The 24,858-nt window shown below is 31.6% G+C and overlaps 4 protein-coding genes and 1 long non-coding RNA gene across 8 annotated transcripts in view; 1 reads left to right on the plus strand and 4 right to left on the minus strand.

Moving 5' to 3' along the window:
- LOC123685399 (embryonic polarity protein dorsal-like) overlaps positions 1–15,872 on the minus strand; it is an 18,626-nt gene extending 2,754 nt beyond the window's left edge. The window contains exons 1-4 of one of the 2 annotated variants that reach the window (XM_045625062.1): positions 15,484–15,872; positions 9,215–9,497; positions 8,594–8,772; positions 7,914–8,149 (exon numbers count right to left, since the gene is read on the minus strand). In XM_045625062.1, the coding sequence (XP_045481018.1) occupies positions 7,914–8,149; positions 8,594–8,772; positions 9,215–9,497; positions 15,484–15,508 (723 nt within the window). In that variant the 5' untranslated portion in view covers positions 15,509–15,872. Of the gene's footprint in view, positions 1–7,913; positions 8,150–8,593; positions 8,773–9,214; positions 9,671–15,483 lie in introns of those variants that run through there. The other variant, XM_045625061.1, reaches the window with a different exon arrangement.
- Positions 729–1,506, minus strand: LOC123685402. The gene is made up of 3 exons (XR_006748286.1): positions 1,368–1,506; positions 1,115–1,274; positions 729–856 (listed from the first exon to the last, which is right to left on the minus strand). It is a non-coding gene; the product is annotated as an uncharacterized LOC123685402 (long non-coding RNA).
- On the minus strand, positions 1,878–6,766 carry LOC123685401. 3 transcript variants are annotated; one of them, XM_045625067.1, is made up of 6 exons: positions 6,100–6,766; positions 3,145–3,363; positions 2,854–3,072; positions 2,540–2,683; positions 2,271–2,333; positions 1,878–2,115 (listed from the first exon to the last, which is right to left on the minus strand). In XM_045625067.1, the coding sequence occupies exons 2-6, from the start codon at positions 3,338–3,340 to the stop codon at positions 1,913–1,915; spliced, it is 825 nt and encodes a 274-aa protein (XP_045481023.1). In that variant the 5' UTR covers positions 3,341–3,363; positions 6,100–6,766; the 3' UTR covers positions 1,878–1,912. The 3 variants fall into 3 exon arrangements, with proteins under 3 accessions (XP_045481023.1, XP_045481024.1, XP_045481022.1); XM_045625068.1 differs by lacking the exon at positions 6,100–6,766 and having other exon boundaries at positions 2,540–2,653; positions 3,145–5,289; XM_045625066.1 differs by lacking the exon at positions 6,100–6,766 and having other exon boundaries at positions 3,145–5,289.
- Positions 15,873–17,369: 1,497 nt separating the features above from the next.
- LOC123684107 lies at positions 17,370–18,648 on the minus strand. The gene is made up of 2 exons (XM_045623234.1): positions 18,037–18,648; positions 17,370–17,689 (listed from the first exon to the last, which is right to left on the minus strand). Exons 1-2 carry the CDS (start codon positions 18,550–18,552, stop codon positions 17,561–17,563), a joined length of 645 nt encoding a protein of 214 aa, XP_045479190.1. The 5' UTR covers positions 18,553–18,648; the 3' UTR covers positions 17,370–17,560.
- Positions 18,649–19,155: 507 nt separating this feature from the next.
- On the plus strand, positions 19,156–24,532 carry LOC123684998. The gene is made up of 8 exons (XM_045624543.1): positions 19,156–20,741; positions 20,845–21,160; positions 21,700–21,848; positions 21,904–22,118; positions 22,496–22,746; positions 22,839–23,035; positions 23,369–23,499; positions 24,175–24,532. The coding sequence occupies exons 1-8, from the start codon at positions 19,355–19,357 to the stop codon at positions 24,445–24,447; spliced, it is 2,919 nt and encodes a 972-aa protein (XP_045480499.1). The 5' UTR covers positions 19,156–19,354; the 3' UTR covers positions 24,448–24,532.
- The last annotated feature ends 326 nt before the right edge of the window (positions 24,533–24,858 follow it).

Raw genomic sequence — 24,858 nt, forward strand, 5'->3', positions numbered from 1 at the left:
AGTAGTCTGTGACTTCCGGAGAACATAGAAAGAAACTAAAATTCGATGTTTCGATAAAAAAATTTGAAATTTCAAGAATTGTAATGAATTATTCGTATTTGAAAATTGTATTGGTTTATGGATTTCTCAACAATACCTACAAACAATGGACTAGTTTAGTGATGTTGATAATACTACCCAGATAGCACAAGAACATTCATATTATATTCATAGAAGCTCTGGTTGGAATGTTTAAATATTCCAAGAATATTACCAAAACACACTTAATATATTCTGGGTACATTCTATGGACATTAAAAGTGGACTGAGTTTCATATTCTATAAATGTTCCCAGAATATTCTTGAGAACTTTCCATGTACATTTACGGAAGATTCGTGAAATATTTTTCATACATTCTAGGAATATTCTTGAGAACATTCTAAGTATATTTACAGAAGATTCGTGAAATATTTCTCATACATTCTAGAAATATTCTATGAAGGTTAAGATTTGAATTGAGAGCACATTCTATGAACGTTCATTGAATGTGCTCCAGAATTTTGGTTTAATTAATAAATAATAATAAATACAAAAGTAAAATATATATTGAAAAAAAAACATAAAACTGATTTTTCAAAACCATAACATAAAATAAAAAAATAAAATATACATTGAAAAAAAAACATAATACTGATTCTTCAAAAACAACATGAAATAAAAGAATAAAATCTAACATTTTTCCAAAAAAATAATATTCTTATAATAATATAAATTATTTTTCTTTGGTGCATCGCTCCTTACACTTAACCAGCCATTGTTTGGCTGATGCTTCCACTTCCGCTGCATTTGAATTTTTATGCACAGCCAATACAGCATCTGCAAAAAATAATATTTTTTATTTTCTACTTCTATGACAGTCTTGAAAAAGATGAAAGGCTTGTTTTGGTTTGCAGTTAGGGCTTTCCTAATTTTTTAAAACACTGAATTAGACATACTGCTTAGACAGTGCACCAAAAAAACATTGTTGCAATTTTTTAGATACTTTATATCTGTACTTAAAGATTGATCAAATTTTAAACCATATCTCTACTGCCCTGCATATTTAATTTCTTTTGAAGTCCATAAAAATCTCACCTATGAGTACTTTGGATATGAGTAAAACTGAGAAGTTCTTTTTTTTCTTAAATCCTATCCAACTGTACTCAACACCAAGTTGACTGCTTATAAGCTTCTCCATTAAACGTCGTACCATAATTTTGGTGGTACCACCACCAATTCTTGATAATTCCAATTGCTGAAAATTAAATAGATAGGTATATACATCTTTACCGCAGGGGAGCCTTGAGCCAACAAATAAGACGGTAATTGTTGAATTCTCTATACTCACCACTTGCTGGTACTTCTCTCTGTCTGCCAAGTGACTCTCAAAATTGTGCAGTTCTTCCTCAGTTGCTAATGGAAAATTGAATTTTGAAAATACTGATGGAGGAAGGTTTGTTGTTACAGTATTTTCTTTAAGCGCTATGAATAGCTTGTAGAAAATAGCTTTGTCGTCATGCTCGAAAAATCGCGCGTGTTTTAAAGACCTTAATGTCCACTTATACTTTAATGTACTGTTTTCAAAGTTCTTAATAAAACCAACTGTTTAGGAAATCCACTTAGAATTGTCCCAGGAAATCCAGACAGAAATGAGGCAGAATGTACAGCAACAGAGATCGAAGGGAGCTACTACAATAGACAGTATTACTTGAAAGGTGATTGCTTTATTCGTTATAGTGAGAAATTTAATTATTTTTTTGCTTTGCAGATGAGCAGTTTAAGCGGCAAGTACTGCGAAATCTGTCCATTTTAAATTTTAAACTGGATCAGTTGGCTGATGATATAGGTAGATTAATCTACCTATATCATCAGCCAACTGATCCAGTTTAAAATTTAAAATGGACAGATTTCGCAGTACTTGCCGCTTAAACTGCTCATCTGCAAAGCAAAAAAATAATTAAATTTCTCACTATAACGAATAAAGCAATCACCTTTCAAGTAATACTGTCTATTGTAGTAGCTCCCTTCGATCTCTGTTGCTGTACATTCTGCCTCATTTCTGTCTGGATTTCCTGGGACAATTCTAAGTGGATTTCCTAAACAGTTGGTTTTATTAAGAACTTTGAAAACAGTACATTAAAGTATAAGTGGACATTAAGGTCTTTAAAACACGCGCGATTTTTCGAGCATGACGACAAAGCTATTTTCTACAAGCTATTCATAGAGGTAGTAATTGAATTTTTTTTCTCACCTGCATTATCAAATCCTGGGACGTTTGACTCAATCCCTAAATCATCATCTGAATAAGGGTACACTGAAAAATACCAAAATCAGATATTGAAAACTGTAACATGCATACTTTGATGAAAGTACAGCGACTCAATGCAGGAGTGCAGCAATATTATTTAATTACAAGAAAAATTTTAAAGAATTAGAACTACTTTTCTCACTAACAGAGTTATTTCAGATAACAGGGATAATTTTTCCTCAAAATGAATCAGAAAAAAATAAAAATCTCACCAGCGCTTTCTTTATCCCTTCTTTTAAGGGTAGACATCACAATTTTAGATGCTTCACCTGCATTATCAGAGCCTACGTATGACTCAAATCCTAAATCATCATCTGAAGGGGCCACTGAAGAAATACCAAAATCAGATATAGAAACTGTAATATACATATGAAAGTAGAGCGACTCAGTGTAGGAGTGCAGCTATATTATTTAATGGCAAAAAAAATTGAAAATAATCAGAACTACTTTTCTCACTTACCGGGTAATTTCAGATAACAGGGATTTGTCCCCAAAATAAAACAAAAAATAGAAACAAAAATCTTACCAGATGTTTTTTCCTCTCTTCTTTTGAGGGTAGGCATCATAATTTTAGATGCTTCTGGTGATAGACTATCCTCTTTGTCTTGTTCTGATGATTCAGAATCCTGATATTTTTTATTCATTCTGATTTTTCTATGTCCCAACCCTAATAGATCAGAATCAGAATTCAAATCAGAGGTACTCTCCGCTTCTAGAGCCTTCATTCGGGCAACAGATAAATCTCCTGTAATGTTATTTTGCTGTATAATCATTTTAAATTACTTCAAAAGTAGATTGGCGATTTTGTTTCACTTACCATATATTTCCCCAATTACTCGTGTTTCATGTACGTCCCAGTTTGAAGAAGGTGGCATACATTTATTGATCGCTGTCTTGAGCTTCAGCCTATTGAAGGGAGGCCAGTGACATTGGTTGGAGCCTCTCAACCAGGAGACTGGTACCGCTTCTACTGTATCCTCCTTTAGAAAATGGACCACTCTCCAAGCATTCATGATAATGAAGTGAACAAAAACTACTAGATAACAAAATTATATCCTGATAAAAAACTTTGTAACTTGTGACTGAAATTTATGAAAAATACAGTTTAAAATACAATTCATTTTTGTTTCTAATTCGAAAGCCAAACTGATTTCGATGTCTAATATCACTTAAGTAAGAGCACCATCTCACTCCAAGTTTCATTAATATTAGTTAGGTTCAAAACCTGGATAAAAAAAATAGCGACAGTTATAAAAAATGGTGAAAGTATCACAAAATCATTTTGAAATATCTAGTAATATAATTTTTTCTGAATAAATCAATAGAAATCAATTCATTGCAATTACATCTTAAAAATTCTAATTATTCTGAAATAAAATATTTTTGGATATATTTCAGCAATCGTGCAAAAAGGGGAATACAATATATCCATCATTATGTGGAAAAGCTACCATTTTTTTTGAGACACTATCCAAAAGCCTGGTTTCTAATGAGCTTTCCTTTCTCACAAAATAAACATCAATGTCAGATGAGTCACATGAACTATTTGGACGAGAAAAAATATCACTTGTTTCTGTAAAAACTTTTCCATATACATATATTTGTTCCTTCTTTGCTATGAAATTGTATACTTTCATAATGTTGCCATCTTGCAGTAAGCAAAATGTATCACCTGACCTCTTTATATTAATTGTGAAATAGTCAAATCTGACCAACTCAAATTGTGTAGAGTATCCTTCTAGAGTAGGACCATCATTATGATGACGTTCATATTTTAAAACTCCAATGTTTTTTGTTTTTGGAACTTTCATCCTTTCAGACAATCTCTTCATGATTTGGGAAAGCGGCTTATCAGGTTTTCTGACCATGTTTTTTAAAACTTGCATGAAATTTTCAAATGGGAATGCACTGTAGTGATCCAGCTTACCAAACATTTTTACATCATCAACAATATGAACCAGTCCATGAATGTTATGGGATATAAATTCTTGACCATAAATATTCCCAAAATCTTGAACAAAATATGTCAGAAGAGATTCAGCCAGTTCAAAATATTCCTTATCAGCAATATGTGTTTCATTACATAATATTCTGATGGCGATGTGCAGGCATATAAAATTTTGATACTGCGCTTGAGGTAGAAATTTTTCCAAAACCACTGGACCAGAATATAAAAGAAAAAAACGAAATTCTGTAGCTTTCCATCTTTTAACATCATCCAGCGAACGAGGTTTTCTAGCAAATTCTATGGGGGTGTGATTTTGAAAAGATAGCAGCATACTGGATATTTCCCCAACTGCTGATGATCCTAATTTGAAAGAAGGTTTACCATATATCCATATATTAACAATGAGCTTTTTCATCACACCAAGACAAATTAAATGCATATACTCCAAGGGAATATCACTTACCATGTTGAAATCAGGTATATTTTCAAGGGCTGAAGTTCCTGTATGATGTTGTATCTGATTCTTTTGTCTGAAATCTTTATCAGTTCTTTTTTTAGAATTTATCTTGGGGAAACATGTACGATTTCTAATGAATTCTCCTTTTTGCACACATTTGGTGCACGAAAAAAATCCTGTGTGACCCTTGGTATAGGAAATAAACGATTTGGCTGGAGCATCAGCAATGAACGCTTTAATTTTGAAGGGAATGCAAGCACCATTCACTTTAATGCCATTATTAGATAGTTCCACTGCATCTTGGACAAATTCTCCCAGAAAATCATTAGCATTCGAAGGTTTCTCATAACCATGGTATACACCAATAACTGCAACTTCTCTTGGATCATCATATAGAGAACAAAGAATTGGGTATATTTGACTGCCAGAGCTTTTGCTGAGAGGTAACCCATCAATATTAATGAGCAATTCTATTTTATCATAACATTTTTTCGTACAGAGATAAGTCACAGCCTCAGTAATACCAACGTGGCAATAAGAGCCTGGATCAATATTTCTTACATATCAATGGTTCGCTTTGTTGATAAAATAGTACGAGCATCATTCGGAAGTTCATCTAACTGGGCTTTTGAACTTTTTAATATCTTCAATAAATCACTTAGAGCAACGTGACTTATATTATATTTAATTGACCACAATTTCAACTTAGACTTAATATCTTCCTCTTTATCAACTTTCTTGTTATCAATATGGCTAGTTTTTGTTTGAAGAGAATCTAATATTGGGAATGAATATTCAGAAATGTGTCCACCTTTTCCTTCCTTAATTAACTCAATATTTTCCATCTCATTCAACTCATGCACTGGGTTTTGCAATTCCGGCATGTGCATTTCAACATCATCTTCATTCCTGATCTCATTCTCAACTATCGAAGAAAAAGAAGCAGAGGGTGGAATATTCGGATAACTCAGGCTCATGTCCGTCTGGATTTTCACTTTCTTATAAAAATTTGCTGAATACTTTCTTGCCATGATGGTGATCTTACTTAGTTATGTCAAGTAAAACTATCACTCTACAAGAAAATCAAATAGGTAGTGATAGAATTTTTTATCACCTGATCTTGTCTTACTAAGTTATGCAAAGTAAAATGTAACTTCGAAATCGATTTGCGAACTTCATCAAACACGTAAACATATAAAGTCACAATAATATTGCAATGAATAAGTGCGAGAAAATATATGACTAACCCAAAATGAAAAAAAAAGAAGGTTATGTCACAGAACACACAGGTGTTCTGTGGTTATGTATTCAGAAACTAATTGAGTGATAGATAATATATATTAAATAACATAATAACCATACCTTACCTTATATGCATATGAACCAGCAACAATATTTATATTTCACATTCACAGTTTACGAACCCGAGTTGAAGATCTGCGTTCTGCATTAACCTAACCTAACACAACGCACAAAGTTAACTTTGTGCCACAGAACATACAACATACGCTTTGTGCGTTGTGTTAGCATTTGCGTTTTTACCAAATGGTGAAACGAGAAACTTGATGATTCCGCGTTTTCGGAAACTTACTCTGGTTCACTCGTAACCATTATTTTACCTTCTAAAAGTAAACAAAGATTAGGGATCCAGTGAACCCGAGTAAGTTTCCGAAAACGCGCAATCATCAAGTTTCACCATTTTGTCAAAACACAAAACACCACGCCAGAGAATGCGATTGGAAAATTATCTTGAATCATTCTATGTATATTCCTCCTGAATCATTCTATGAATATTCGTAGTGTTTTAAGAATATCCCATGAATATTCCTTGGAATATTCTACAACATACCTCTTCTGCACTTTGTAGGAATATTCCTAGAACATTATCATGAAACATTCTATGCATATTCTCTTGAATGATACTATGAATATTCGTAAATGTTTTGAGAATATCCCATGAATATTTCTTGGAATATTCTACAACATACCTCTTTTTCACTTTGTAGGAATATTCCTAGAACGTTTGTGCTATCTGGGTATATTTGACACGATAGAATTAAAATATAGAGCAAAACTGATAAATCAGTGAAAAAAATTTTGACAATCCATCAATAAATGACTCAGAAATATATTATTTAAATTTACGTATTTTAGCGCGGAACGTCTTTGGTCTTCGACTCGTCTGTGACGTCACGCCACTTGCCTGTGATCGCTACACCATAAATTACGTTTAAATACTTAGCCGCGCCAAGGCTCTCGCGCCGATTGTAGTTGTACAGTGTAGTTTTAACTCGAGTTTTGTTTTTATGTCACCATAATGGAAGAAGGCTTCGTGAAAGGACAAAGTGACAATTCGCCTAAAATTGATATATTCGCAGTGATTGAGTTTTTTTCTTCGAATCCATCTTATGTCAGTGTTGAAATAAAAGGAGTTAAACTTTTCAAGTAAGTATCTACTTTTGAGTTTGCTTCATCATGGTTCAACTTATAACGATGATTTATTTAAAAAACGTTTCATACACAGTTTGTAGTTGAGTACTGGTTGTTGAAGTCTATCCATTATCAATGGCAAAACATATTTATGTGAGGAGTAAAAAGTAAAAAGAGAAAAAAATAATGTTTACTGCCCGTATAAAATCCGGTATGATTTATTAAGTCACGCCTTATTAATTTGCACCACTTCTTCCTTTGATTCATGTCATTTGGAACATGAAAAAACAATTTATTGGGGTTTTTAATTGTCGTGCTTGCACACATAGGTACAATACAATATTTGTATAATTTTTTTTTTTCAGCCATCGTGTAACGAACAAAACACGACACAAACGGCACAAGTGATTGAACACCAATGAATTCGTAAGCACTCTGCGAATACCAGTCTATCTACTTATCTATGATAAGTGTAAGTGGCGTGACGTCACACACTAGACACTGCGTACTATGAAATTATTCTTCCAAGCGCAACTTCAAAGTCCCATAACTTTTTCATTTCTAGAGATATTTCAATGATTCTTCCACATTTTTGTTTCATTTTACTTAAATTTTTAGAATTAATCCTTAACAAAAAAATGAAAACTAATCCATTCATGTCAAATTTTGTTATCCAAACATCGAATTTTAAGTTTCTTTCTATGTTTTCTATGTGCTGTATTATGTTTTTTAACTTAACTTCTGAACTTACTTTTTCACAAAGAAGTATAATGTCTTTTCTTCCTCCATCGACGTGACTGTTGCAGTCAGATAACTTCACAATGACCAGATCAGCAGAAGCTTTTTTATCCAAAATTGGTTCGCTCACTACTGGTGAAAGAGGTACTGTAAATTTCCCTTTCTTGTCACCCTCTAGGAACACTTGAAAGCATAATCTCACTGCATTCAAGTCTATCGAAGTTGGATGGTGTTTGTGACTAAATCCAGCTGATGAAAAATATATTTTAATGATTTCTATTCCACAATACAAATTAAGAAAGCAAAATTCTTTTCCACAATACAACTTTTCCACAATACAAATTAAGGAAGCAAATTCTCTTGTTTCAGTGAAAAAGCAGGCCATCATCTCGCTCAAATGTCTGTAATTTTAGAATTTTGAACCGGGAATGGTCGGAAACGATAAAGTTCGACTAACTGATGCCGAATTCATAATCAGAATCAATCCTGTCCGTATGTCGTTAATATTCCGTTCAAAATTTTGTTTTCCAGTTAATTTTCTAAAAGTACCTATTCGATATATCGAATACGTACTTTTAGAAAATTCCAAATTTTATCTCTATAGAATAAAATTTGGAATTTATGTAAAATAACAATCAGCAACGAGCTTTCAAAAGCTATTATACCTATTATATTTTCAAGATATATACTCACTTCTGAAAGGATCAACCCTGATCTCCTCTCTTGTCCTCAGAGACGATTCAATATCCTTCTTCTTGACGCATTGGATCCCCAAATTTGAAAACGAGACAGTCATAGTGTCCGGTGGTATTTCCAATGTGCATACTCCCTTTTTACATCCCTCACGACCAACCAAGTTGTGAGGGTGAGGTCTGAAATAAAATAAGATCAAATTCTTCAAATTATAATTGAAGGATTGCACTGATTTAATTGCCTCAAAATACCGTCCTGGAAGGTCAACGAAGACCTATTGAGTGGCCACTGCGTTCCCCAGACTTGACGCCCCTAGACTTTTTTTTTGTGGGAACATTTAAAACCAAAGGTTTATTTTATTTCAATTGTTTATAATTTTTTTTATTGTTACTTATAATTTTTTCATTTCTTGCAAATGAAAATGAAATTTGTATGCCATAAAGTGGTTAGTTTTCCTTGAAAATATTCAATAACGGAGTTAAGAATTTTGTACCTTATTTTATGCACACATAAATATTATATGTATATTCAATATAAAGTTAAAACTGGCTCTGGGGAAAAGTATAATTAATTTTTAGAATAAATGGCGTGCAGGTAAAGATATAGATGATAATATATTACCTAAATGGTTCATCCCTTGTAACACAGGATACAACAACTACAGCTCTTCCATTGTATCCTACTACTTGTATTGTTGGATATGTCTTATTTTCTGAGGTACTCGATTTTCCTGGTATTGAGCCAGCTGATCTTCCTTCACATTCATATCTGAATCTTAAGGCCTTAGATGCGGGTTGCTCAATTATGTCCACATATTCTTTTCTGCATGTCAATTGGTTTGTGATGAAACCTTGATTGTTTTCCAATTTGTTTTCATAAATAGTTGAGGCAGCACCTGCGTCAACTAGAAGGAATAAATCTTGTTTTACAGTCATTGTAAATAAAGTTGTATGATATATTTAAATGATATTTAAAAACCCAAAGAATATAATGTTTTTGTAAAACGCACAAACATCAATAAAATAAACCACACGAATTTGTCATGTGTGAGATTTCTTTGGGAAACCGACAAAAAAAAACAATCATACTGAAGTACAGGCGCGCAAACTGATCCATATAAAATTTTACGTCGATATAAGTAAATGCTTTTTTCGTTTATTTATAAATTATATTTTCTTTTCAGCATTTTCACATATTTTTATGTGAAATATTTTTTATGCTTTCGAAAAGAAAAACTTCATCTTTGACAAAAACTTTCGAGTCTTTCGAGGACTTATAATCTTATCTGAATCATCCTCTGAACCACAGAATATATTTCGAAAGATGGACTACTTATTTCGAATTTTTTCGGTAATTTCAGAAAGGGTTGAAAAGATACACAAAACTTTCGTAGGATGTGAAATTAATAGCATATAAATGAAGCATTTATAACCATGCATTTATTATTTTAATGTGTTTTGTTTTCTGACTTAACGCCTGTACTTTTCTACTAAAAATTTCTGGGGAGAATAAAATATTTACCTACAAAATCACTTCGAAAATATCCATCGTTCAAATTTTTAATAAAAGAAGAGGGCTTTTGTTGAAAAGATGAGTTTTATATCATTGTAATGGGTGTTTTTTTTTCGAGGTGTATAACTTTAAGTTGGCATTACTGTTCAAGATGACGACCGATTCAACAGTTGTCAAGTGATTTATTCTCAGTTTGATTTGGCAATTCATCATTAATAGACTCACGCCTGAACAACGCTTACAAATAGTGCAATTTTATTTCGAAAATAATGGTTATGTGCGGAATACGTATCGCGCACTACGTCATTAGCGATGAAGCGCACTTCTGGTTGAATGGCTACGTCAACAAACAAAACTGCCGCATTTGGAGTGAAGCTAATCCTCAAGTGTATGTCGAAACACCGTTACATCCAGAAAGACTGACTGTTTGGTGCGCTTTATGGGATGGTGGAATCATTGGTCCGTACTTCTTCAAAAACGATGATTACCAGAACGTTACAGTCAATGGTGATCGGTATAGAGCCATGATTACTAACTTTTTCATTCCTGAATTGAACAACCATGATGTCCAGGAGCTGTGGTTCCAACAAAACGGCGCAACATGTCACACAGCTCGTGTCACAATCGATTTATTGAAAGACACGTTTGGTGACCGCCTAATTTCACGTTTTGGACCTGTGAATTGGCCTCCAAGATCTTGTGATTTAACACCGCTAGACTACTTTCTGTGGGGCTATGTAAAGTCATTGGTCTATGCGGATAAGCCACAAACCCTTGAACATTTGGAAGACAACATTCGCCGTGTTATTGCCGATATACGGCCACAAATGTTGGAAAAAGTCATCGAAAATTGGACGTCCAGATTGGACTACATCCGAGCCAGCCGTGGCGGTCATATGCCAGAAATCATATTCAAAATTTAATGCCACAAGATTATCTTACGGATAAATGAAATTCATGTCAATCGAATAATCCATCGTTGTTTTATTGCAATTTAAAGTTCTATAGCTCTAAAAAAAACACCCTTTATAAAGAGTTATATTTTTTATACAATGATATAAATATAGGAAGACCATAGAGCCTAAATTTGATGTCTTTACTTGCTCAAATACGTAAAATCGATCAGACAAAGTTGGGGAAGTAGAATCAACAGGTTGTACTATGAATGTATGTACTAAAAGCATATAAATAAGCTCGAGGAAGTAACATCCCCAGCTAATTTCGTACTCTTTAAATTCTATTTTATGCATGCAATGCATGGGGCGCCAGTTCTCTTGACGCCACTACATTGCATGACTACTTCGAGTTTGGTGGGCCGATTTAAAGACTGATACATATTCAAATTATGTCCTTGGATCTTTTAGGACTTAGATTACAAGGAAAAAATATCCTGATAATAATGAAATTCGAGATTGATGCGATTCCAAATATATTTTGAATTTTATTGTTTTCTAATATCTCACATTGAAATTATAATCTGAGCTCAGAATCAAAAACTCAATCAAAAGTTCTCTGAAATTGTTGAGGGCAGAACTCCACGGTGAACATACAGGGTGATTCACCGGGATGGCCTATTAGACGTTTATGGAAAACTTATCAAAATTTTGAGCTGAAAATTTGCATATCGGAGTTTGAGACAATGATCTTTCTCCCTTAAATATTTACAGATCTCTACAATTTCCGGTTATACCGGAAACAGACTTCTACTTCCTCATTTCAAATGGCACACCCAGTATATTATTGCATCATCAGATAGCTTTTTTGATGGGAATTTTGGCAATATGCCATACCTTGGCAAAAACTCAACAGTTCATGAGTTATTGGGATTCTTATGAAAAAAATGGTAGCGATGAGGACTCACATTTTTTTTTTAATATTACCGCAGAAAGAGCTTCTTCCAAAAAATTTTTTTTTCTTTTTCGATTCTGCAAATACATAGTATTATAAGACTGTTTGCAGTTTGGGCCAACAATGTACAGGGTGTTTATAAGAGGATCATGAACTTGGACAACTCAAATTCATCAAAACTCAAGATTTTCAAATTAGAACCTATATTTTTTGTTATTTCAGTCGATACTACGTCCAAAAATAGTGGGGGTTACTTAAGCAAACCCTATACCTTAAATGAATACTTTAAGAGTTATCGAGGAAGAACTTTAAATGAAGAAAAACCGCTATTTATAACTGTGTGGAGTAGTCTGCGATTTCTGAAAAACACAGAAAGAAACTAAAATTCGATGTTTTCATAACTAAATTTGACATATCAAGAATTGTAATGAATTCGTAATTGAAAATTGTATTGGTTTATGGATTTCTCAACAATCCCAACGAAAAATTAATTAACATTCATGAAATGTAAAATTTAGTTATCCAAACATCGAATTTTAGTTTCTTTTTGTGTTTTCCGGAAGTAACAGACAGTTATTAACACAGTTATAAATAGCGGTTTTTACTCATTTGAAGTTCTTCCTCGATTACTCTTATAGTATTCATTTTAGGTATAGGGTTTGCTTAAGTAACCTCCACTAATTTTGTTCGTAGAATCGACTGAAATACTAAAAAATATAGGTTCTAATTTGAAAATCTTGAGTTTTGATGAATTTGAGTTGTCCAAGTTCATGATCCTCTTATAAACACCCTGTACATTTTTGGTCCAAGCCGAAAACAGTCTTATAATACTACGTATTTGCGGAATCGAAAAAGAAAAGAATTTTTTCGAAAAAAGCTTTTTCTGCTGAAATATTCAAAAAAATGTGAATCCTCATCGCCACCTTTTTTTTCATAAGAATCCCAATAACTCATGAACTGTTGAATTTTCACCCAAGGTATGGCATATTACCGAAAGTAGTAGTCTGTTTCCGGTATAACCGGAAGTTGTAGAGATCTGAAAATATTTTAGGAAAAAAGATCATTGTCTCAAACCCCAATATGCATATTTTCAGCTCAAAATTATGATTAGTTTTCCATAAACGTCTAATAGGCCATCCCGGTGGATCACCCTGTATAAAACTTGATTCTGAAAAAACCTGCAGATAGTGAAAATATTTTATAGACACAATAACACGTTTCGCATTCTGTTTAGTATTTTTTTGAGAAGAAATAGGCACCGTTTGAAGATATTATAATGTCTTCAGTCATATCCCCGTATCTATTTTAGTAATCTTTGATTCATTTGTTAGATCATCTCTTAAACTCGGAAGTGAACTGAAATGAATTTAGGTCCGTTCAATTACAGACATAATAAATAAGACTTGTGAGAGCAATGACGCCCGTCGCGGCGCTAGACGGCGCAGGGCGGGTATGACTCATGCCGAGAAAAGATTTACCTATTCCTGGAAAAGAGAAGCTGATTCATAGTAAGGGAGGTAGTTTTCCTTCCTCAATGGAAATCGGGATGAAAAATGAAAATATGTTTTATTTTTTTCTTTATCTCATGGAATATCTGAGATCGTTGAAAAAGTTTCAAAAATATAAGGATATTCAAGAAATTATATCCAGTATCATTTCTAATTTCTGGATCCCAATTTTTCTTAATAGATTTTTCCAATTTGAGTATTCGAAATTCATGGATCGAAATCCTAGTTGCGTTAGAGAAATTGTATTGTCTTAGCTTTTATAATTACAGAAAACAGATTGAGAGTCTGAATTTTATGGATGCAAATTCTAATTTTCTTTAATTCACTTAGCTCCCTATTCGGTTATAGAATACTATAAAATACATAAAATATAAGAAATAATAAGCCAATATGCAAAATTTGCGGAGTTTTTCAATATGCCATCCATATATTTAGTTCTTCCGTGAACACCACAAAAAACTAAATAATGGACAAATAGCATTTATTTCAAAATTTACTTAACTTTGAGATTCGATAAGAAAAAATGCTCTAAGATATTATACCAAAGATTCATTCTTACTTTCACATCACGCCAAATAATATTCTATTTAATATGATGTACTTATATCTCCAAAAAAGATCTACCATCATCGGTTGTAATTTTTTTTGTAGTTTTTGATTTTTCTTTGATTAAATGATAGTTCCATTTAATTAGGATGAACTGAAATATGTAAATAATTTTTACTTGTTTCTTGCTTTGATTCTATATGTTCCATTCAATTCAAGATGAGTTAGTTGATTTTCTTATCGAAATGTATTGTTAATGTTGTTAATTAAACTAAAAGTACCTAAATGTAATACAGATCCGACCCAAAGAAATTTGGATAAGGGTCAAAATCACCTGAAAATCAACTTTGAATGACATCGTAAGATATATCGTTGAATTCAGCGATAAAAGTTATTTCGAAAAGTGTCATAAAATATGCAGGTCCGTATTGAAAATAATGAGGTTGAGGGTGGCCCAGGGAGTACGAAACGTTGGATACGAAATCTGATTACGTCAAATTGAGGATAATTTACTGTCGAATAAAAAATTCCTGAAACATTTTTTGATAATATTCGAAATAAAGTGGGAAAAAAAAGAAAAATCAAAATGATAGACTTTACTTTTCCTATGATATCTCAATAATCGGCCCTAATAATCTCGATTTGTTCAAACTGCTTGACAATACTCCTATGAATGCAACTTTTTCTCCATTTGACCGACCTTCTAACTCTTATGGTTTAAAAGTTACCAATACAATCCCATTGAAAAAGTGGCCACCCTGTATAATGAAATTGAAATCGATTGTACTAAATATATTATTTTTTTATAAAGAAGTTCTAGCCTTTATATTTTGCAGTTCGAATCTAACCAAAATTTAAATCGAATATCATCATAGGTATAGCGGCCGCTTAAAGAGGAAATAATATGTTATAGTGAATAAGTTGCAGTGTTCTTGTATATAATAGGTATGTATATGACCATTTCTCAAAAAAAAGCTACCATATATTTTTTTTAACTGCCGTAGTTCCTAAGATCTCACCCTGTATAGATTTCCCAGATACCCTCAATAATAGGTCCTACTATTATAATTTGTATCAAAATCTCAAGAGAAAGTTGACTGGAGTGTAATATGCGATGATATTTGTATTGTAGGTAGAAATGTTTGTTCTATTTATAGAAGAGAATTTTTCCCGCAACATCAATTGCCAGTAGTAGATTTTTTTTTCACCTTAATCTAATTAATTAATTAGTTCTTGAATATACGCAATAATAAAGGTTGATTTATGTTAAAGGTATATTAAATACTTAGGGATTTGCTCCTCAACTTAATTTCGAAAAGCAATAATTGACGCTTTTGTCAAAGAAATCAACAAGTTGAAATATTCAAGAAAGGACAAAAATAGCAAAATATATTTTACATCAGCTGGACGAATTTCTTAGAACTTCCTTTAATATTACCCGTTTTTAAAACACTAAAGTGTGTAATCTATACCTACCTAAGCTTAGGTTGGAGCCTTCCATGAAAGTTTTAAATTTAGATATTACTCAGAGTAACTATTTTAAATGCAGGTGCCCCAAGAAGTCCAGCAATAAGATCTCGATAAATTGAATGATTTGTTCTAATCACAATCAACGTGTTTATAAACAAATCTTCAATGGCAACTCGCGAAGAGTAAAATTTCTCCACCGAAGGAACTGAACTTCCGAACTTTACAACTCATTTCAAAAAATTTATTTTTAGACGGTTATCAAGAAGTATAGTGAATTATTTTGGATATCTGAACTACTTCCGAGTCTGTAATTTTTTAATGGTCTCTTTTCACTGTTTATTACGCGCGTTTACGCAATTTGTCGCATTAAACCCTTACGAACTAAAGCCGTCGAAGAACTGAGAAACTTTTGTTCTATGAAGAAAATCGCATCACATGTGCCATGAAATTTGCGCCGGTGCGAATAGACGCCAAGCGTCGTCAGCGTCCTTTCAAAACCGTAAAATATTCTTGCGGATCATTCATTGTAAGTTTGCGTAGTAAAATATAGTTATTCAACTTTTCAACAGTTCATTTATGTAATTTAGAGAAAAACTATAAACATCAAAAAATTCACTATAAACATCAAAAAAAAATTTACAGAGGTATTCATTTCGCAAAATATTAACCTGTGCGTAATTATAAATAAAAAGTTTTTCTAAAATATTTGAAGTAATATGCATTATTTTTAATATTTAAATTAGTAGTGAATTCTTTCCATCCAGTCAATATTGCTTCGCGTTCTAGTTCATGTCACTTCCGGGTAAAAGTCCAATCGGGTGGGTTTCTAAGATCCATTCTAGGGTGAACATATTTAGAGAAAAAAAATTTAAAACAGTGTATATCTTTCTTTTTTCTGTCATAACATCATAAGAGATCAAGTTCAAAGCAATAAATCAAAATTTCAATTCATTTTACGCCACACCGATTTTTTTCAATTGTACTTTTTCTACGAAGATATATACAGGGTGATTCACCGGGATGGCCTATTAGACGTTTATGGATAACTTATCATAATTTTGAGCTGAAAATTTGCATATCGGGGTTTGAGACAATGGTCTTTTTCCCTAAAATATTTTCAGATCTCTACAACTTCCGGTTATACCGGAAACAGACTACTACTTCCTTATTTCAAATGGCACACCCAGTATATTATTGCATCATTAGATAGCTTTTTTGATGGCAATTTCGGCAATATGCCATACCTTGGGTAAAAATTCAACGGTTCATGAGTTATTGGGATTCTTATGAAAAAAAAAGGTGTAAAACATATAAAACATTTCACAGTTACTCAAAATTGCTGTAAGTGGAGTCTTTGTAAGCACTTTTGGAATCAAAGATATTTTTGCCTGCCAATTTAAAAATGTACTCTCGCAAACTGCATTTAAAACTATTCTGTCATCAATCTGTGTATCCTCAATAAATCGCATTATAACAGCCTTTATTTTTACAATTCCGATCCAATATTTATTGAAATTCTCTGTATAGATAGTTCCCAGATGTGAGTGCGCGTTGGGCATGCGTAAACGTGAAATTCTACTGATCGTCCGATTTTGATGAAACTGGAAAAATTGGCTTGTTCAGATTTCCCCTACGTATTGATGAACCTCTTTCTCCTTTATGGAGGGGAAATAATATTTACCTTCCTTTTTTAATTGCATAAATAATAAATTGTCCTCTCTACTAAAAGTTGAATTACTCTGAATAGGAGATTGACTGATTATTAGAATTTTACCTGCACAAAGGGCTTAAACAAGGAGAGGAAATTATAATTATGGTTTTTGTTTTATATTTGGGTATGATTTTGCCCCTGCGAGAATTTCCACAGAAATATACTGCAAAACGAATTACCCATAAAAAATAAATATATTAACACCACTTTATTATTAATTACAAAATGAAATATTCGCTAAATGATAAAATTAAAATGTAATAAAACAGAAAAATAAAATTCTTATCTACAAATCAATCTATAATAAATAGTATATTTGATTGAAAGAAGTATAAACAAAATTGGCAGAATGAAGAAAATTGAATTTTCTAGTCATAATTCATCTTTTTTCTCTGCTTTCGGAGGTATTATATGGAATTTTAAATCTGATCCTTTGAATGTTTTCTGCAATAATCTGCCTTTTATGTCAATTTGTTTTTCTAGAAAACTGAAGATTTTCTCCTAAAAATAAAGAAAGACTAAAGAAACAGACCCATACTCAAAGTGGAGTAGAAAATCAATTAAAAATTTAATCAACACTTCTTAATCATAGATGTTAAAACTTGTTTTGAACTACTAAACAGATTCAAATTTGATAAAGTCCATCATATTGTTTAAAATAAAAAATATCTTCCTTTAGGGCTATGGGAAATTCACATCAGCTTTATTATATTCACAAAAAAATTATAATTATAGGGTGAATTTCAGATAATATGCTTTCCTAGACAGACCTCAAAATCTTATGAAAACATTAAACAATTTTTTATTCAAGGAATAATAACTATTAGCTTTGAAAAAAGAATACTCACAAGCTTATCTTTATTTGAATCGCTTCCATTAATCAAAATATTAATTTGGTACGACTTGGATAACCACTTCAATATTTTTTTAGCATGTACTTCTAGATCATGTTCACCGATACTATCTTTTATAAATACCATTTTTTCTCCTTTTATAAAACTATTATTTTTTTGTTTTTTTCGAGCTTCTCTCTGTTTGAGATCTTCCTCGTGATATTCAGTTCCTGTCATCAATTTGTAAGTAGGTCTTTGGGTTTTTAAATCCAAATCAAGAATTTTAACCAACTTCAAATCCCTTCTCTTTGAAAGCTTTTGTGCTTCTTCAAGAGTGGTAATACTGACCAATGAATCAGATATCAATGTTATTTTAGGAATTGGAGTTGTTTTCTTTTTAGCTGGTTTTTGTCCAGATTGAACATCTTGACAAAAATTAGCTCTTGAAATCAATTCGGATTTAAAATACGAAAATAAAAAAGGAATTCTACCATTTTTGTAGCTACTTTCGAATGATTTCAATAAAGACATTGTTTTTACATAATCAAATTTTTTTGATAATATAATAATAATACAGTACTTCAATAAATAAATATTGGTTAGTTTGATTCCATCATAGACTATATGTCCATGAAGTCATAGAATAATAATAAATCGGAGCAGCGTTGCCATCATTGCGATAATTATCGAATTATACTATAATTTTCACCCCTATCCGATAACTAAAGCCACAAATTGTTTTTGCTAAAGCTTTTCTTTTTGAGCATGCCTCCACAGATATCAACTGAAACTGAGTTGTTTTGTTAACTTCTCATTGTTGTTCTTCTAATATCCAATTTCTATCACTGAGGAATCGTTTCATTCACTGTACACTCAGCTTTTATTGATGATTGATAATTAATGCAGTTTAGAATGAAGGAATAAATAAAACTAGACTGCGTCCATCTTTCAGAAGAAAAGCTTAAACCATAGAAGATTGCATCCATAGACTGATTTCGTCATAGAGTAAGGTTTTAATCATTGAATTAATAATACATGGTTTTATTAATTCTATGGTTTTAATAAAAATAAAGACTAGTAGTCATAGACAAACTAATCTAGGGAACTAGTTTATCTATGCTAGTAGTATATACTATTATTCTATGGTCTGAACTCTAAAATTAAATTACAGATTATTGTCATAATTGTTTTCGTGAAAATGCTGATAATTCAAACTTTTTTTTTTTCTGAGATCATATAATTGTCTAATAACTCGTTTTAATCTTAACATAAGTGGAGTCTTTAGGAACTGTAATGTTTGATAAAATTCAGGAAGTGTAGTAAAAAAATTGAAATGGAAGACATAAATAAAAGTTCATCATCAAGTACTTCTACTAACTCTGAGGATAATAACTTGGAGCAACTTAAATGGCATTTAGTAGAATTTTTTAAGTATTTGAACAAAGTGAAAGGAACATACACTGTTAAGTCTACTAAAGCGAAACATGAACTTGCATTTCTTTTATTGCAGTTGAAGAAACAACTATTGCATTCTTTCTCATTTTTGAATGTTCCACTTTGTACCAGAAGACAGGATTTTCTTTGTGCAATTTGTTCAAAGATAATAGTTATTGAGCCACTTAAGGATTTATGGGAGTGTTTGGAAACTCATTGTCATGCGAACTGTTATGTTGATGTTTCAAGCTCTGGAAAGCTTCTGAAAGATAAAAAAGAACCCAAAGGTTTGGATAGCCATAGCCATTTCTTTGAAACTATTGGGTCTATTCTAGAAGAAATCTACTCTAAAGAAGAAACTGATAGTCATTCTGAATCTTCTGCAGATCAAATGAGTATAAAAGAGGAATCAGAAAGTGCAGAAGAGAATGAAAAATCAGAGGTAGCTGAAACTTCTGATATGCTTTTTAATGAACAGTCAATGAATGTATCATCTAATTCAATTAATGATTTATGTATCAAATCTCGCTCTTGGTATCCCAAAAATTCTTTATCAGAAAATACTGACTATAAAGAGGTTGATGAAATTAATGTTGAGAACAGCTCTGCAACCTTTTCAACTATTAGTCAGTTAATACCTATAAATAATCAAAAAACTCCAAAATCCTTTGAAATTAATGAAGAACATATTACATCTGACTCAACACAACACTTCAAAACTAAAGAGTCTCCTGAAAATAACTTTCGTTTTAATTTTCAATCCAAATATTCTGCAAGCCAGGAATCATTGTTCTATCCCAAACTTTACCGTAAATTCGATTTGGATGAAGATCCTATTCTTCAAAGAACAGGTTCAGAACGTTCAGTATGTCTTATTTGTTGTTGTGAACTACTGAATCAAAAAAGTCCTAGAAATATCATCAGTCATACTTCAGGAGCCAGACATTCCCAAACATTTCAATCTGCTAAAATGAGATCAATCGTTAAAAATTACCATGATACATTTTTAAGTTTAGATAAAGAATATCAGAGTCATCAAATATACTTTGCTACTGATGACCAAGGATTTTTACTAAGATGTGTTGTGTGTTTAAAATATGTAAGATGTGGTGATGTACAAGCTCATATTTTGAGTGAACTCCATAAAAAAAAATTAATTCAGTTAAGTGCAGAAAATAAGATGCACTCACTCTTTTACTTTTTGAAAAAACATGTTGAAAATTATGGAATCAAACTGGAGATATCCAAGGATGTGAATGAAACTGAAATTAATGAAAAGCCAAAACGTAAGTAACATGGTTTTTTCCAACTGTGAAATCGACTTGTATAAAATATGATGCATGTAGTTGAATATATACTACGTTTACTAGGAATTTTCTATAATATTAGGTCCCAATTTCTTACGACATATGATAGTACCATCTATTGACAACACTGATCCTTCTTGGAAGAAATACATACCAGGAAGATTTAGTAAACACTTGAAATATCTACAAGTTATAGGCAATATTATTAGGTGCACTGTTTGTGAGAAAGGAAATGAGATTTGCAATTGGAAGAATATTCGGCTACATTTAATTCAACCCTCTCATTTAGAATCCACTAAAACTCAAACAATAAATTACATATATCACTGTGATGTTTGTGATAAAAGGTTTCATGATGAACTCACATGGATTACCCATTTTACTGATGAATACGAAAGGTATTGTCTTTAAGTTAATATTTATAGCCCTGTGACTGTAGTTAAAAAAAACAACTGTATAAATCTACTTTCTGGTGAAATATTACCTCAGACCTTTATTATCAAGATTTTAAAGAGTAGTGACTTGTGAGAGAACCTACCAAACTATTCATTGAATTTTAGGTTTTTCACCAATTTCTCAGTTGATCATAACAAAAATTGTAAAAATCGAAGAGGTCAAAATGTGAAGAGATTCAATATCCTACAGAATAGACTACTCTTTGTTATGTCTCTCACTGTTACTGGTACATAATGATGAAGATTTGAGTTTTACTGTTTTTTTTTATCTTAAGTCACTGGTCTATTATTGATGTTTAGAAAAAAAGAGAAGTATATTATAACACATCGTCATAGTAGGTTTAACTACTCACTGCTTTGTATAAGTGTCTATTATTTCTTTTTTTGCAATAAGGTCTTTTTGTTTGATATTTGGTTGCAGCTACGAAGTGTTAAACCAACTAAGATAAATAAGAGTCTAGCTTGACTGTTTGTTTTTTCAGACATAAGGAAGCTACAGAATCAAAGAGCAATGACGAACATTTAGAATATGAATGTTCGACCTGTAAATTTGTTCTTTTTGGTGATTCTGAAGCAGTTAAAAAACATAAACAAAGTGTACCAAGAAGAATAGAAAGGAAGAAAAATCAAAGTAAGTGCTCCAAGAGAAAATTTATGAGATATCCTCAAATTACCGTGAATTCCAGCAATTACGTTGAACAAAGAAGTAAAAGAATTTTTTTCCACTAAAACTACAATTAGAGAAAATGGAGAGAAATTATTGAAAGATGCAGAGGATGTAGTTTCAAAAACTGATATCGTTCTTAAAATTTGTGAAGATTTAGAGGATGCATTGAAACCTAAATATAACTCTTGTAAAGCTTACCCATTTGGATCCAGAGTATCAGGACTGGGAGGTAGTGTAAGTAATTACATACCACAAATATAATTTTAAGGGTTCTATAAAATTTTGATAAGTTTATCAATTTGATCTTCAAGAAATTCCTGGCGAAATAATGTGAAAAACTGATTACACCACTGCTAGACTGCTCGGAATTTTCAAAATATAGTATTGTTGATTTTTTTTTAAATTGAAGGTGCAACTAAAATTGAACAGAGAAATTATTTGATCATTACAATCTACACAACAGTTTTGTGAAACCTGATAAAATAATTGATTTTTTAAAATTTAATCTCTATGAGCATTTATTCAAAATTATCTGCACGGAGCTTTAGAATTTCAATGCTTGGTTTTGAGTTTCTGATGGTTAATTCTTCAATATTGTATTTAATTTGCAGCAAAGTGACTTGGACATATTCATTGATATTGGGTCAATGTACAATGGTAATCAGAATCAGGATGAACAAAACCAATTCTTGATCATTACACAAGTTCTGTATTTGGTCAGAAAAAAGAAAGAATTTTACCAAATCAACTCAAGACCAACAGCCAGAACACCCATAATACAATTAAAACATAGACCAACAGATTTGGAGTGTGATATATCTTTTGTACATGGGCTCAGTGTTGAGAATACGAAATTTTTAAGGTAATTTCTTCATCGATTTGTTGACCAATTTTTACACCTAAATCATTTGCTTTTTGTTGTTAATAAAATTCATTTGATACACTTTTTTTCAGATATTGCTTTGAATTGCAACCAGCCTCGCAAAAACTTATTCTTTTATTGAAAAAATGGTCACATTTGTGTGGTCTCAATGAGAACATCACAACTTATGCCTTAGCTATGTTAGGCATATTTTACTTGCAAAAGTCAAACTATCTCCTATCAGTACAAACTCTGAAAGAATTGAATAGAATTAACATGACCATAATTGGTAGGTCAAATATAATTTTATAATGTTGAACTTTTTCAGCCACTACTAATCAGTAGTTGATCACTGTTATAACAAGTTTTATGCTTTCTATGTTTTACTACCAAAAATTGGATATTAACAATTTGGGGATTACATTGTGTAACCGCACAGTTTCAAACTTATTCCAAATTCATCTTCAGAATAAGTTCAAGTTCAGTTTCACAATGTAATCCGAAAATTGGTGATATCCAATTTTTGGTAGTAAAAATAGAAAGAATAAAACTTATTTTAATCATTTTAAAAATCACTCATATGATTTTTTTTTGTAATTAATGTTTGAATTAATTTTTCTAGGGTGGGAAACAATTGACTATGTGGTTCCAAAAGAAGATATTCTCAAACGTATAAAAATATTTGATGGCGATATTGTTGAACTTCTAATTGGATTCTTTAAGTTTTATTCAGATTTCAACTATAAGATAAAGGCGAGTATTATTCTTGCTTGTACAGTTTTTTTTATGTATTTCCTTACATCTAATATTTGCAGTGGGTGTATGTATCTGTTTGTTCAGATATACTTAATCGGTGACTGTTGACCATGTTTATTTCTGAATGTGAATTCATGCGGTGTTTTGTAATCGAAGAATGTGTTTTTGATTTTTCGGTCATTGAATAATCATTAATTCTTCATTGTCATTAAGTATTTCCTTGTTGAAGCCTTGAAATTATCGCAGGCTCATTTTACATCATTGTTTCAGTATTTCAATGGTATTTTGCAGTTGATTATAAAAGTCTTCTCGCTTTCGTTTAGGTTTATTTTCTTTTTTCATATAATATTTTATAATATTGACTCATTGTGTAAGTTAAAAAAAAAAACACAACACGACTTATTTATATACTGTTATTTCATGATGCCATTTGACAAGGCTTTAAGAGGAAATATGAAATAAAACAGAATTAGGTTGACTCCCAATCTATATTAAATAGACCTCAATAAACAATATAAACCATTTTACCAAAAATTTGGAATCGATACATAAATTTATTTAAAGTTTTCGTGAAGTATAGAGGGTGTGAATCTGACAGATTCTATATAAAATTTGAATGAAGTTTATCCTGTTCAGTTAATCAATAAATAAATGAACTAGTTTCTATTTCAGGTCATATGTCCATTGCTAGGAACAGAAATAACTAAGGACTCATTTTCAATAGATCCCAAAGGTAGTGCTCTTCCAAGACAAATGAGTAGTTATGTTAAAAAAATCAGCAATGAAAGTTTTCCAGAGTATTTTAGATGTCTATCTCATTTTTGTGTACAAGATCCTTTTGATTTAAGTCACAATCTGACTAAGGCATGTAGTGGTGTATTATTGAATAAATTTGTGAAATTATGTGATTTAACTCATTCTATGTTGACTAAACTTTCAGATTGAAGTATAGATAGTAAAAATGGCAGTAGTGTAATTTGGTCCTGCTTAAAGTTGAAATGTATTCAATAAATGTTTTTTTTATAACTAACGAATTTTTTCTTTTTATCCTTACTAAGATGCTTAGGAAAATATACGATATGAACTGAATTGTAATTTATTGTGAAAGTTTGCAGTGCCTCAAATTATTATTTCATTTGAGCGTCACCTTACAGAAATCTTGTATGCAGAACACCAAAAAAACAGGTGGAATATCTCAAAAAGTCTGAAACGAAATCGAATCAGTACACACAGCAGGGATTTTTAATCCTTACTCTTCAAAATGTCTTTCTTTCGAATTTATATGATGAAGTTTCTATGATAGTTCAATTTTTTTATAAAAAAAAAATTTAACTAGAATTCAACTCAATCTTTTTC

This window comes from Harmonia axyridis, chromosome 7, assembly GCF_914767665.1.
Source record: "Harmonia axyridis chromosome 7, icHarAxyr1.1, whole genome shotgun sequence".
NCBI classification, from domain to species: Eukaryota; Metazoa; Arthropoda; class Insecta; order Coleoptera; family Coccinellidae; genus Harmonia; species Harmonia axyridis.